Below are 15,217 nucleotides of genomic sequence, written 5' to 3' on the forward strand. Positions count from 1 at the left end.
GGTAAAAATATGGATCCCACTCAGTATCAGAAACTTCTTGTTTGCTTTTACTATGAATCTAAAATCTAAATCTACTTCAATCTAAAAAAGTCATCATGTTCTCAGTTCGGATATTTTTCATTTTAGAGGCTAAATATCCTGGAATTTATTTGAGAGCCTAGGGAAACACTGTGAGTCTGTCCTGCCATTACAGAACAGGACAGGACTTACCTGCAACTCAGAAACTTATCTCCTTCTCCAGTAATACTCTTTTTACAGACATGTCCCCTTCCAAGAGAAAGACAGAGGATCTGCTTAACTCGAAGATAAATAAGGCTCAAGATTTGCATTAGTTGGGTTATTACAATGAGATGAATATGCTACCTGGGGTGCAAATGAAAAGAGAGCTAAAAGGCAACTGAAGAATAACTAGAATGGATTTAAGGACTTGCTGGCCTAGGAGAAAGATCTGTTGCTGGAAGGAAGAAGCCTGCAAATGGCTGATATCTAGAATGAGACAAAAAGGAACAAGAAACAAGCATGGGAGACAATAAGGTAGTGAGAAAATGAGACAGAACTGAGATAAGAAGTATGAAAAGGAGAGGAATTTGGGGAAAAAATGATACCTGGTGAGAAATGAGACTGCAATGAGCACATACATGTGTATCTCATCTCCGGGTTCCTCACAGAAGGTGGGAACACTGCAAGCAGCAAACTTATTAATTCAGCTGGTAATGGTCTACAGAGGAATCCTACAGGTTCCAACTCTGCCAGCATACAAGAAAACTCAAATTTCTTTCTCTTCAGACAGACGTCTCAGTGACACAAATAAAAGATGCTGCCACCTATCATGGCTAGGCTTCACGAATGAAGATTTGGGAAGGCTCTATCCACATTTGTTACAGGCAGGCTGGCTGCCACCTAAGAAACTATAATAAAACCCTATAAATAAGACAGCATCACCAATCCAGTGCACCCCTGGTATTGTGTCCTATGCAAAATATAGAAAATACAGTTAAAAACTGTATGCATCCTAGCATATATGACAGGTAACGTCACATCTGGCATTTCTGGAGTGTTTAGTTAGGGCTGAAAGAAAACATTTTAGGATTGGGATGAACCGAATTTTACAAGTTTTGCTCATTCAGACAAGAACAGAAAATGCTGGATTTTCATGTAATCAGTCTTAGTCCTTCTGAACATTTTACTGAATTCCATCTTGAAGGCTTATCTCATTGAATTAAGAGAAGGTTTAGGTTCTGTAAATTACCCTGAAAAGGTTGACCTTTTCCCTTTTATGTACATTTCCTAAGTTATCACAATACATAGAAAATTTAATCTTACATAAAATGCTGAAATGCTTTATAGAGAAGCTGACAGCATGCTGACACGTTATTCCAGTAATCTGCTTAACTAATAGACAAGATTTGCAAATTGTAAAATAAAGAGTAAATCTTAGGAGAAAATAGATATTTGAAGAAGAAAGAGTCTTAAATTATATTTTCTAAGAAAATTAATTACCTACCCTATTATCAAAACTTTTTGGCACTAGTGCAATATTATATCTATGAAGAAATACTGAACTACAGTGCTCAGACTTATTTAGACATTTTGTCTCACGTCTATCACCGTGAATCATTTTAGGGAACCAAAACCTACAGTATGGGCCATGGAGATGTAAAAAGAAGCAGCACAATTGATGTTTCCCTATACTCTTGTTCACTGGGCTCATTGCTGAATGGTTACCAAGAACCAAACCCCTTTCTAACTCTTCAGGAGTTAGAAAAAACAGGTGAAAAAATGGCTTTAGTGATCTCTGTGGCAAAACAGTCCCTGATTCAACCATAACAAGGATTTCAGCCATCATTTAGGTAATTTCTCTTATTCAAACCAAAAAGGAAACTGGGTTGTTGTGACAACAGAATCATCAAACTCAAGAAAAATGTAACCATTGCTTTTTCATCAAGAACAATAATCTGGGACTTGAAGCAGTAAAACAAAATAAAAGCTCTGAAATTTTGCTATGTAATGCGTGTTTTCATTGAAAACAGATGTCTGTGTTGTTCATGGAAGATTTTCAGCTTTCACAATGTAAACAGATGTACATTCCACCTCTGTTCATCAAGGTAACATAAATCCATTTCTGACAGAGGAAGGATCTCACCCCTCCTTACTGCTCTTATTTTAGCAAGACACAGGGTTTAAAATTTTACTAGATGTTCTTATGATTCAGTATACATCTTTGTTTTTTTCACTTTTTCTTAAGAATTTGAATATGTAACCCCATACCACTGTAGCATCAAAGTTAAAAGTTATAATGATAATACAAGTTCAGGACAATTCAATAAATACAAAAGTTAAAGTTTCAGTGTTTATATTAACTCTATATAATGATAGATGTTGAAATTTTCTACACATATTTAAATGTGTAACTTTGTTATATTTTAAAGTGAAATTAACTTGATCACAGACATTTGGAATTAATAATCTATTATATCTATCTATCTAATCTATTATATTTTATCATCCTCAAAATTAATATAAAATAAAGATTTTTTGAAAAAATCAGTGGTTAAATGCAGAAAATAACTGCTAGTCTTTACCATTGAATTTATCTGCAATAATGAATGCCAGAAAAATTCCATATGTATGCAATACAGTGCTAATAATAGAGATACAGAGTAAATAATACTGTCAATTACAACAACATTACTCTGGGTACTGTCACAGGTGTTTAAAAAAGTTGTATCAGAGGTATATTCAACAAACTGGAATCAGACTGACAATAGATGTTTACACATCGATCAACAATCCTACCTTTCCGTTTCAGTTGTGGAGCCTTTCCTAGTTTGTTTTTGGCTGCTATATCTTTCCACTTTTCTGGACTGCCTGTGAAATGACATGTCAGAAAAGAAATAAACAAAGAACAAAAAGAATACAGAAATATGAAGATTATTTATTCATGTATTATAAAGGTAATAACAGAAATGGTTGACAGATAAGAAAGTGACAATGACCATCATGAACAGGCTGGTGAATTTGAGATTTAAGAGGCATTGCACTGATTAGGTTTGATTAAGACTCATGGTGAGAGAGTTATGAGGTACCAAAACAGGAAAGAAAACATTAATCCTGACTGAGTCTGCAGCTAGTTCCCCCTTCACAGTCTGTATTTGATTAAAACAATGCCTCCTCATAGGCTATAAATCATCTCTTAACAGCATGAAAAACAAATTCAGAGTAGAAAGCAGGAATAAAGTGTTACAGAAAGTATCAGAAAATACTATTCAAATGTAAATTTTAAAACTGTTTTGAATCTAAATTTCAAAAGCAAAACAAATACTGCATCATAACAGATTTAAATAAGGGTGTCACTATATTAATAAAAACTTGGCTTTTAAAATTCTCATCCTATTAAAACTTGTTAAACTTTTTAGAAGCAGTTGAAACTGATTCTATTTTTTTCCTAGTCAATATAAATAAGATAGAAATCTATTTCATTCCCTCACTCCATTTCTACAAAAGTCTTTTACAGAATCCATCTGACATTTGGACAGTGAGGCACTAGTTACCTCTGACAGTCTAAGAGCTTACTTTGACAGTAAATAAGAACAAGGAACAGCAATATGAGTTGATACATGTAAGAAGAAAGGTAAAGTCATATTTCATCATTACTACCCAGGACTATAAACATACTATGCAAATCTCTGCAAATCTCGTGCTCCAAAATTTTCTGTACTATTCATAGTAATGTGAGCATTTACAATTTAGGATTTATAATTTTAAACCTCTAAAAATCATCAATATATACTAGTCTTTTAGTGGTCAAAACCCACAGGAGTGGTCAAAACCAGGGAGCGATGATTATTCATTCATAGACCAGAAACTTTGACAACTTTAACAGTTGTAATATCTTGCAATGATACAATGTCATGTATTAAGCTATATAAGAATTACTGGGGGCAAAACATATAGATAAAAATAATATTTAAAGAAATATGTTTTCCTTTAAACCTTTGTGGTTATAAAGAGTAATCCAATGTCTGACCTGGAAGATACCTAAACAGCTGTGACACTAAATTATACCCAAAGAACATAATCACAGTGGATTTTCATTATTTGTACCCACTGCAATATTTGATGAGCATTATATTGTGATGCAGTATACTCCACAACAAAGAAAACATTGCAGCAAAATACAAAATGCTTTCTGCATAACGAGAGGTCATTACCTGAAGCTTTCTGGGTTTTGAAAGAATATATTTTCTTACAAAAAAAAAGTATTTCAAATTAAAAATTAAAATCCCTTTTGTCCTCAAGCTATTTTTTTCAGGTTTATTCTTTGTATATTCGCATTATTTTTCAATTCTATTCCTTTACCAGGACAAATATAAGGTAGGTGCACAGGAAATCACACATATTAAATGCTGCAGCTTTACATAAAACCTACGGTTAGAAAAGTATTTAAAGTTAGGGCTAGATCCACTGCATGCAGTAGCATTATCATTCACATTATGTCACCCTCTTCATTTTCTGTTTACTTGGTTGGTTGGGGCTACTTTTTCTCTTACTCCTTGTGTCACTTGCTTAGATTGTGATGTTACATGCAATGGAGAAAAAGAGCACATAGTGACTACTTTTAGTAGAATGGAAAAGCTGAGAGCAGGACACGCTTTCCTATGAAAAGTAACAAGATAATACATAGCACTAATGAGCTGAATATACTTAGTTCTCTGCTCTCAGTGCTGTCCTTGGGAACAGCCCATACTAGAAATTATATAAAATCAGTTTCCTTTCTGTTTCCTTCCTCTTGCTAAGATGATGCTGTATACATTTCCATATGGCTCAACAGCCTACTACAGTGCTTGGAGTCCTGGCTCAGCTCGAGCACGTGGGCATTGACACGTGGGCATTTAGAAGTAGGTGTCCTTTTGTGCTCACATACAGTGCACGAAGAGTGTGCTGGGGTAAGAACACTCATGACATACTCAAATTTACCTCTTAAACATATCTTTAAGGAGAATAAATATTATCCATGAGCAATACATGCATATATGTACTTGTACATAAAACCCGGAAAAGAAAGAAAAGTGAAAGTATGCAGAGCATATGAAGAATATACTATCACCAATACCTCATTTATCTATGATTTGAGTAAATAAGGATACCTCTGTGCTGCTCCAGGTTTAGCACTTAGGTGGTCTACACTGTCCTGTTTTGGAATGCAAGAATCCAGCGTCCTTGTTCTTCACAATATTTGGAAACATGGATGTGTATTTGGACAGAATGAGCAGAAACAAAGAGATGGTCACATGCAGTGAAGGTGGAGACATGCAGTCAAATATATAAACCAAAAGCATTAAGGCGCTATCTGTTGAAAAAGGCTATATTTCTTATTCGCCCGTCCACTGATTTAATCCAAAGACTGTAGGGAAATGTTAAAATTTTTAGATGCAATATCAACAGTCTAAGATGTAATAAGCTATAGAATGAAAGTCACAACAATGTTTTAAAAAACCTTTATATTCTACATGTTGAACGGCAGCACTGTAGTCTAATAGCTGCTATTATCCTTCTCCAGAATTAATCCATGCTATCGTTCATTAGATTTATATATAAACCTATACAGAACATCTTCCTTTACAAAGATGTGTATTTTGTCATTATACTGTGAAATTCTCCTGAAAATACAAGTAAATTTCATAATTTCATATATTCTGATGGGAAGTTCTTATTCTGTTACCAGTCAATCTGCTACAGTAATAATTAACAATAATTCAATAGCAAAGTAGAATAACTGACTGAGCTTTCTTTAAAAACAAAAACAAAACAAACAAACAAAAAAACAAATGAAGATCAGACTATTTCTGAATTTCCAAATATCAAATTTGGATTTTAAAGATAAAACTCAGGAAAATTTGCAGTCCACTACTAATCTAGATAATGTAATATATTTGCATCTATACCTACAATAAAGTGAGGAAATGCTAAGATTTCTCTTTTGGATCATAAATCTACCAACTGTGACACCAAATCAGTGATCTATGGGTATCATATATAGACAGGTACTTTATATTATTTTAAATACAGACAAACTATTCCAAGTTCATGTTATAAATACCTACGTGCCTCAAACTATTTAACACTGTTGAGGATAAACAAAATCTACAAAGAGAAACATGACAATATTTCTATCAAAATTAAGAATTACTATTCCTAAAGTGACAACATTATAATACATTATAACATTATAATTAAGTGTCTAACATTTTAAAATTATTTATTACTGGCTTGTACAAGAGACCTCAGTGTTTTGCAGTGAGTCTGCTACTTTATGTAGCCTTAAAGCCATCAAGAATGTCGTGTTCAATACTTCCCGATTTTTACTGAAGTTTTCTAAAAGGTTGGATCTACATGGTATGTGAACTGGGAGGCCACAAATATTCTGAGGGCTTGCCACCTCCTCACACTCATTCTTAGTTGTTCAATTCCTGTCTTGCAAAACTGCTTCCCTGATCAAGTCACATAGTGGTTGCCGAAAAACGGGAAAGGATCAACCAGACCAAATCGTTCTTTTACTGGCAGTGAACAGCACAGCAAAGCAAAGTCATAAAAGTATCAAAGGGGCACTTGCTCTACAGCTGGATTCAGGATGACTCTTGGATAAGTACTCTTATAGATGCACACATGACTGACAAAAGCTACTTCTCTTAACTGAAAGTATTGGTAATTAATTTTTTTACAGGCTTTTTTTATCCGCTCTTGGTTATATGCTGACAATATATGCAGACCTCTCAAAAAGAACAGTCTGAATAAAATTTCCACCTACCATTAAATTCTCAGCTTTCATTTCCCTTGGTTTTATCATCACCTACAATTTCACAGTTTCACAGTTCTCCAGATACCAGTCTGTCTATGCTGTAGGTATTAGACATTTAAACCTTATAATTCTAATTTCCAGTACAAAAAAAAAACCAAACCTAAAAACCTTCCAGCAATGAAGCTATTATGTTCTTTAAAATATCTTACAGAAATACATGATATAACCAAACATTTAATTCTTAACACTGAAATAATACATAACTCATGTTTCATCTTATCAATGTAATGAAAGAGTCACTTCTTTCTGATACAGTAAATGAGCAAAGTCCAGAATAACAATAATCTTGCAAGGACTTTTATTAAAATTTATTTTAGAAATCATTATCAATAAATAAAATGTTGCAAAAAATTATCAAAATTAGAAATAATGCATGTCATATGCACTTAAGAACTGTATTCATAAATCTTGACATCACCCTATATATAAATTTGGCCAATTTGTAGGATAAATCTGTAATGTACTCAAATGAAGAGTAAGATGACACCTGCCAAAGTCAATTAATCTGTGAAATATTATTTGCAAGTGGTGATAAGTAGTTAGTTAGTTAGCCCTGCTGATCCATCAGACAGTCATTCCCCAACACCCACTGCTTCACTTTTCAAGTTGTTACTAGCATATCTTAAAAAAAATATAAAAAAATTATAGAACTGACTAGTGTTGACCCACTGCAATAAATATGGGAAATAATCAGAACAAATGAAAACTAAAAGAGTAGAAAATGAAGGCAAAAGTACCTTTGATACCCTCTGTCTGCAGACAAGGTGGGTTACTATTTTGTATTGGACATGCAATGCAAAGAGTCCAGTGTCCTCAGAATTTCTTTTAATCTGGTAGAAAGATCCCAGAACTGGTAGGCTGAAAACATTCATCAGGATTGAGGTCAACCTAAACCCCTTCTAGGTTCATCAGTGATTTTCTCGCTGAGATTTGGAGACCAGATCGAATGCAAGACTTACAAACACAATAAGGCACCGACTTCACTTAGAAAATTAGATTGCTGTTATCCAACTTGAAATCCTTCGCATAACAGATTCTATATCCTACAGATGCTTTACTATAAAATGCTTGCTAACTGGTTTTAGATGATTTCAGTCTTTCTCCACAAAATTTCAGCTGACATAAAAAGGCCTACAATTTTGCATTGGAAAGTGCAGAATTTAGATGAAAATCTCATTTCACTGAAACGTGATATGATTATGATTTAATTTGAATTGCTGATCACAATATTTCATCATCTGATACTCTGAAGTCAAAGGCAATCTTTCCATCAACTCAAAAAATGAGAAGAAAAATTACTTAAAAATTCCTAAAAGTCCTAAACTACATTTTTAAACTATTAATAGCTGTCCCATCAAATGGATGTGTTGGGAAAATTTCTGGAAATGCAGTATCTGTAAGGGGGACAACTTTGAAATATTGTTTCACCAATTTAATTTCATAGTTTATATTGCTAACTCAAATAAGAAAATAATTGTTCTCCAAACACAATTACACTCTTCCTTCCTTGTATGAGAGGAATATATCCAGCATCAAGCAAACAAGATAAATCATAGTATAAATGTTAGTAATGTGGATAGACTTTAACAGAAGGTGAGAACTGGCACCACAGTAACTGAGTTTTATCAGTATACCAGTCTTAGAGCTTCAAGTGCAATTTCATAATAGCATGTACAGATTATTTACATAAACCATCTGTATCCTGTCACTTACTGTAGTACAAAAGATTTAAAGGGAAAATTTTTAATTTGCATCTCAATAGTAATTATCAGATCTGCTTAAAACAACCCCAGATCTAGCTGGCACAACAATACCAAAAAATTACTACTGCCAAAGTAATGAGAACCACAAACTGATCTGATTAGAAAGCTCATGAGAAGTAAAAAACAAAGGTGCTTTCATCAATCATAGGGGATATTCAGCATAAAAATTTCTTTAAAGCCCTGATAGTCTTAACCAAAACCTACCTTATTAGGAAAACCTGCTCCATGAAGACCATCCTGATTTGGACAATTTACAAACAGTGTCAATTTTTACATACATTAACTAGAAAATGTTAACAAGACTTCCAGGCTGTGGTTTTTTTCCCCCATTAGGAACAGTTTGTTAAGAAAAGAAAAACCAAAACCAATAAATATAAACATATATACGAGAATATGCTCTACAACAAATGTTCATAGTATTATAAAGCACCACAGTGAAAGCACCACCACCATTTACAGAAACAGGTCAAAACAGACTAAAGAACATTAACACAGATGATGTTCTGTTGTATCAGACATCTTATTTCATGGCTCATGCCCATTCAGGCAAACAAAGAACTTGAAAAGATGTTAATTCCTAGGTGCTTTATAACAGTTCAACAAAATGCAGAGATGATGTCTAAACTGCTGCTTTATTTTGGGCTTCTGGAGGTTGTAATTCTTTCTCCGCATATATGCATACTTCTAAATTTCAGTGTACTCCTCTGAGAGTGCAAGATGCAGTAAGCCATTTTTCAACTGGGAGGAGCTGACTAGTACCTGTCATCCTCCGGAGATGCATGCTGGATATGAATCCTGGGACTAGTAGGTCGTCTCCTCTCTAGGGAGGGGGACAATCTACCCCTGTTTGCCCATTCAATAAAACAGGAAAAAAAATACAATATTTAGTTTGTGATAAAATTAAATATACGGGATTTGGGACTGGAAAAATACCCCAAAAAGTAACAAAAGTCTGCAATTTAATTTTTTTAACAGTTTTCTCACACCCGAGTATACTTTTCTTAAGGTCGCTTACAACAGAAACATTACACCTGAAACAAAGAGAACGTATGCGCAAAGATGCAGAATTTAGACCAATATAAATCTTCTACATGGTGTACAATTAAGTTTTCAAATATTCTCAAATACTAGACTATCTAAAAGCCTGTCATTTGCATACAAATGTGCAATTCCAAACTAGGAGAGCTTTTCAAAACAATATGATGGTCATTTTCTCGTCATTTCACTAAGCCCATCGCTCCTAGCTCTTTGCGCAGAAAAATGTAATCTCAGTAAATATGTAGGACTATGAAATATAAGAAAAATTCTAGGGCATAAAGTCACCTTTTCTGGAATGCAGTACAGGTAAATTATTTAGTTACAACTAAGCTACACACATTTGTGTACAAGTACTTGAGCAATCTTTTATCATTTGAAAATATATATTGAAAGCGTGTGCAGCCAACTTCCTCTTCTGTTCATTTCTCTTTATCTCCATAGTACATGCCATTATGTTACATAATTAAATTTAACAAAAAGGACCTGAACTGAGAATGAAAACTGGTGTATCATATGATTTTTTCTTGAAAAAGCTCATTTATTTTAGAATTATATATACTATATTACAGACTCGACTCATGTTGCTTATTTTATTGGGATGTTTTGTAATCGTAATGGTACAACTGTAATACAATCTTAAAATATACTGTTTTAGTGGTGAATGGCAAAATGTTTACACAAACTCTGCACAACTATCTAATATTTCCCTTTCTGAGGTATTTTTCCGGTCCATGCAATAAGGAAAAGGGTTTTATTTATGGAACATGCAAATAACAAAAATTTGAGGGACATTAGCATTATCTGAACAGTTAGGTAGGCCTTTCAGAAGTTTTAAGAGTAAATAGGTTGTTAGTAGTTAGTTTCTTTTTCTCTCCAAAACAAGGGTTAAAGAAAATGTTAATGCATCAGTGCGCTCAGTCAAAGCCCTTAATATGCTGATATCCTCTACAAATATTAAAGAGCGTTTGATAGAATTAACTGGGTCATTGAGCATGAGCTTTGAGAACATGCTCCCTTTCACTAAATGTTGAGTGACTATGAGCCACAGTACAACACAAACATGTAATAACTTACTTCTTTACATGGTTGAAAAGAATTGGAAACACAATATAAGGCAGACCTAATGCAGTTATTACACTGTACATTATTTTAAATGTAAATGGAGATATTCAACACAATTGCGAAAGGCATGCACCATAAAAATCAACACAACATCAGGACAGGCCTTAATTGGATCAAGTGGCAGCTCCAACTTCTCTGTTATCTATTTATGATGAGGTCATAGATAACTGTTGAGCTTTGTGTCTTGTTTAGGTGGCAGTGACCAGATGATAGCAAACATCCTGTTTTGATTCCTACTGCAGTGAAGCACCTCAGAAAAAATCTAACACAGCTCTGGGGCAAGTATGCTGACCCTGTTGTACATGAACTAACCCCTGGGCTGTGCTCCTTGGTTTTATTTGCTCAGATCTCCACTAGCTAACCTCTCAGGCCAAAAGCGTACAAAACCTACCAGTCTATACAACTGCTCTTTTTCCAACTGCTAATACACACAACAATTGATTGTAACATAAGAAATGTAGATGGTAAATAAAAGCCATACTATATATTATTGACTATCACTGGCTGCAATCTTAAATCAGTCTGAGGAAGATGCTATTATGATGACAAGCCATTGCTGAATGAGTTCAGATTCTGCCCTTAAACCTCATGCCTACGTGCTTTCCTGACTGGATGTTAAAAACAAATTTCTCCATTCTAAAGAAATACCACCCAATTTACAAGGAAAAAAAAAAGCAGAAATTTTGAGACACAGTGAAAAAAACAGTAAAAAAAAAAAACTTACTAAAGGAAGTAGTAGCAGGAAGAACATTTTTAATGGCATTAGAGGACATTTATGACTATATTATAAACTTAAATAAGCCCTGCAGTTCATCATAGGAACTTGAACAACACAATCAAAAAACCCAAACAAAACAGCTTGGAATAAATAGGGGGATAGGGGATGGGAGGTGGGAAGAGAGAAAAAAAAAGGCAGCCATGGTGCAACTGCACAGTGGTATTTGTAGGGGATGGATATTTTTGAGTGTCCTGGAGTACAAAAAGAGAGTGCAAAAGAGAAGTATATGAAGGATTAAGCTCTCTACCAGACCAGTTCATTTACCAAAAAACTTTAGCAGCCCCTGTTAAGGCAAGGTCAATTTGCCATGCAAGTTGTATGGACGTTATTTCCTCAAATGATGGAACTTAAAGGAGAAAAGGAAATTTGTTGTTATTGCTTTGGTTCTGGTTTAGTGCAACTAACAAGACTTGTATATCACAAATTCATATATACAGCTGGAAGTATTTTTCTACTGGTATAAATGGGTCAATAAAATTACTTTTACTGGCAAAGCAGCATCTTAAAAACCAGTAACTACTTTGACCCTTCCAAATTACATGAATGACATTGTAGAGAGTTCAAGGATCAAAACCACTTCCACAAACCACTGACACAGAGAAATAGGGCTCTACTGTCCATTTGTTACACACAATCAACTTAACCATTTTGTTAAAAAAGGATGAAGTGGTCCATTTTAGCTCTTGATTTCAAATACAATCTAATTTATACCCTCTGAGACAAAAGGTTAGGAGGAATAAGTAGAAATATTCCACCTATTCCGTAGGTGAACATACTCCTAATTTTGTTGAAGAAAATATATAAAGCCATATTTAGAAGTTTGTATTTTGAGGCATAAATGTCTAAACTTTTAAACAAAATCTACAATGACATTCATGAAGGGGAGAGAGGAGAAGAAATATCATGCAAACAACTAACAATACCTTCAACATTGGTCCCTCAAATATAATGATAATAAAACGGTGCTGTAGATTGGAGTTCACAAAACCATACAGTGTTTCTCTTTGATCCAAGCAGGACCAATGCTACACCTGATGGCTGTCTCATTCTTTTCTTAGTTTCCAGTGATGAAGACAACCTTTGCCATATCATATATTACAGTGTTTCATCATACCTGCTTTCAAAAAAGGTTTCCTAGAGCTTAAGAACTTGTTTTACTGTATTTTAAGTCTTCTGTTCTCATCTTGTCTAGCACAAAAACAAAATGCTTTCTATCCTGAACTTAATTCTGTTCTTCAAACTAAAGACTCCTCTATCATTACATGCAACTGATGACTAATCTCATGTTAAAATGTAAGCAGGTTCCACATTCAACAGTGGAGAATTAAATCTTTTAGCAAAGAAGTTTTGCTTCCAGCAAAACAAATAGAATAATTACATGGGCTTCATATTTTTAATATAACATCTTCCTCCAAAACTTGGGTTGTATTGGAAACACATCTCCTATGTCAGAAAAAAGGAAAAAAATGTATGTCTTAAATCCTCTGCCAAAGCCACACAGATTTTGTTATTTTCAGTGAAACCATCAAGAAAAATCTGAATATGAATTTAATAAAAAAGATCTGATGAAGGATCCCAAGTCAAAAGCACCTATTTAGGACTTCTAAATGCTAAGAAAAACTTGCATAGTGATGGGCAAGTTTTCTGGATCAGGTCCACTGATGATTTGGTAAAACCACATTTAGTAGCAATAGAGGCCATTAATAGAGACTAAACACTTTTCATTACGAAGAGCTCATGAAAAATGTTTCAGATTCTGCACAGTGCCATTGGACAGAGGTTGCTGCACATGAATTAAAGAGACATAACAGAACTAGTTAACATCAATGACAGATGTAGTTTTGAGTATAAGATTTTAACTAGATAGTTTATAATTGCCAGTTACTGCTTCATTGAATATTCAACTCGATGGGTGGTATCTTGAAATAAGCACAAAACATACTGCTCATGTCCATATGTTATTACATTAAATAACTTGTTGTAGACGAATGCAGCTGTATATATCTACATCATATTAATATGATGATACAATTTTTTTTAAAAAAATCTAGATCAATATCCTGTATTTCAATCTGAGTGGCTTTACTTCAGCTGAACTTTTTTGTTGTTTTTTTAATAACAATGTTTCTGTTATCTATAGTGTCTTGAGCTCAGTCTTAAAAAGGAATGAACTACTGTAGATCCATCAGAGATATCTCAGCAGAGCATTAGTCACTCCTCTGCAACAAAGGTACAACTTGAAAAGAGCACAGTTCCAGCCGAGGAACAGTGGGAAGCGTGGAGGAAGGAAAGGGAAATTTCAAATAAAAAAAGGAGAAACCCTATCTCAAAGAGAAAAGCGGATTCTTAGTGCCTTTCTTCATATGTCCTCTCCCACAATAAAGAAAATGATGTAACTGTTACAACCATCATACCGTGGGTTAACTGGCAAAACATTATTAACTGCCACATTAGTTAAATATATATTGCACAGATGAAATTGTAATTCCACCCTATTCCCACTCAAAGGGAGCCTGTTATAGCCCTTAGTGAACATAAAATCTCACTCTACAATGGTATAACTCTTAGCCAAAAACACAGGTGATTATGAAAAGTTCCTTTGTGGAATCATTTCACCCGTCAAATACACCAGCAGTATTTGATTAACCTAAAATTTTGAACCAAGCTATTGTAATAGTAAAAATACAGAAAGCATGCCTGCACAATATATGTGACACAACAATATTTCATATAAATTGCAAACATGTCTTCTTAAGACTTCTGTGAACCTTAATATAATGTCATCGAGTGAAAAAAAACTTAATGTAGTGATTTGCCTTGTAATTGCAAAAGCAGAAGCAGCAGATTAGATTAGGAAAGCAATGAAGTTTGGCTGTTTTGTAAAAAATGTATCACTAAAACTGCAGTTCTGGTTTGAAATATGAGAGTTTTATAATCATTTATAATTTATGCCACTGCTTTATTAGCAGTCCACAGAACAATCAAGAAACAAATATAAAACTTTTTAGCAAATGATGATGAAGATTCACAACCAGGTGATAGCTTCAAAATACTTAACACTGCAATGCTATTATCAGCATACTGAGGACTTTTGTAAACAATGAACATCAGCTTGAACCAAAACAAGGAAAGTAACCAGAAGCAGTTATAAACTCCAACACACAATTTACATGACATACATGAATATAGGAGCAAAAATGTATACAAATACCAAAGCAGACAAGAATGTACAAGAATGTAGAGTACTCATATGAAGAAAAACAAAACTGATAAAGATCACCAGTACAGATGACAAGAAATCCATAAGTTTTTATTTTATACCTTTCTCGTTCTGGTGAATGCAAACTAGTATCTGGTCTCAAGCAGTTGGTACTAGCACTCCTAGCCCTGTCAAGGGAGGGCTGCAGTTCACTAGTGCCAGTGCATTGCATCCAATGGTAGAAGAGAAAGAAAAAGAAAACAAAGAAAGGAATACAATGTTAGATATTAACTCATAAAATAATGCTCTCTTTACAGAAAATGTAGGATCACAATGATTTAATTAAGGAAAACATAAAAAAGCTGACTGGATGATAGTGTCAAGATTTGTTTAGAAAACAAAAGCAAACAAAAGACTGCTAGAAATTTTTTGCAAAGATTGTTGAAATGTTTAAAACT

The 15,217-nt window shown here is 34.0% G+C and overlaps 1 protein-coding gene across 1 annotated transcript in view; it reads right to left on the bottom strand.

The window, feature by feature from the left end:
* RIMS1 (regulating synaptic membrane exocytosis 1) overlaps positions 1–15,217 on the bottom strand; it is a 319,714-nt gene that overhangs the window by 86,636 nt on the left and 217,861 nt on the right. The window contains 4 exon segments of the mRNA XM_032682385.1: positions 2,797–2,868; positions 5,148–5,225; positions 9,382–9,465; positions 14,882–14,971. Of these exon segments, the coding sequence (XP_032538276.1) occupies positions 2,797–2,868; positions 5,148–5,225; positions 9,382–9,465; positions 14,882–14,971 (324 nt within the window).

Source organism: Chiroxiphia lanceolata, chromosome 3, assembly GCF_009829145.1.
Source record: "Chiroxiphia lanceolata isolate bChiLan1 chromosome 3, bChiLan1.pri, whole genome shotgun sequence".
Taxonomy (NCBI): domain Eukaryota; kingdom Metazoa; phylum Chordata; class Aves; order Passeriformes; family Pipridae; genus Chiroxiphia; species Chiroxiphia lanceolata.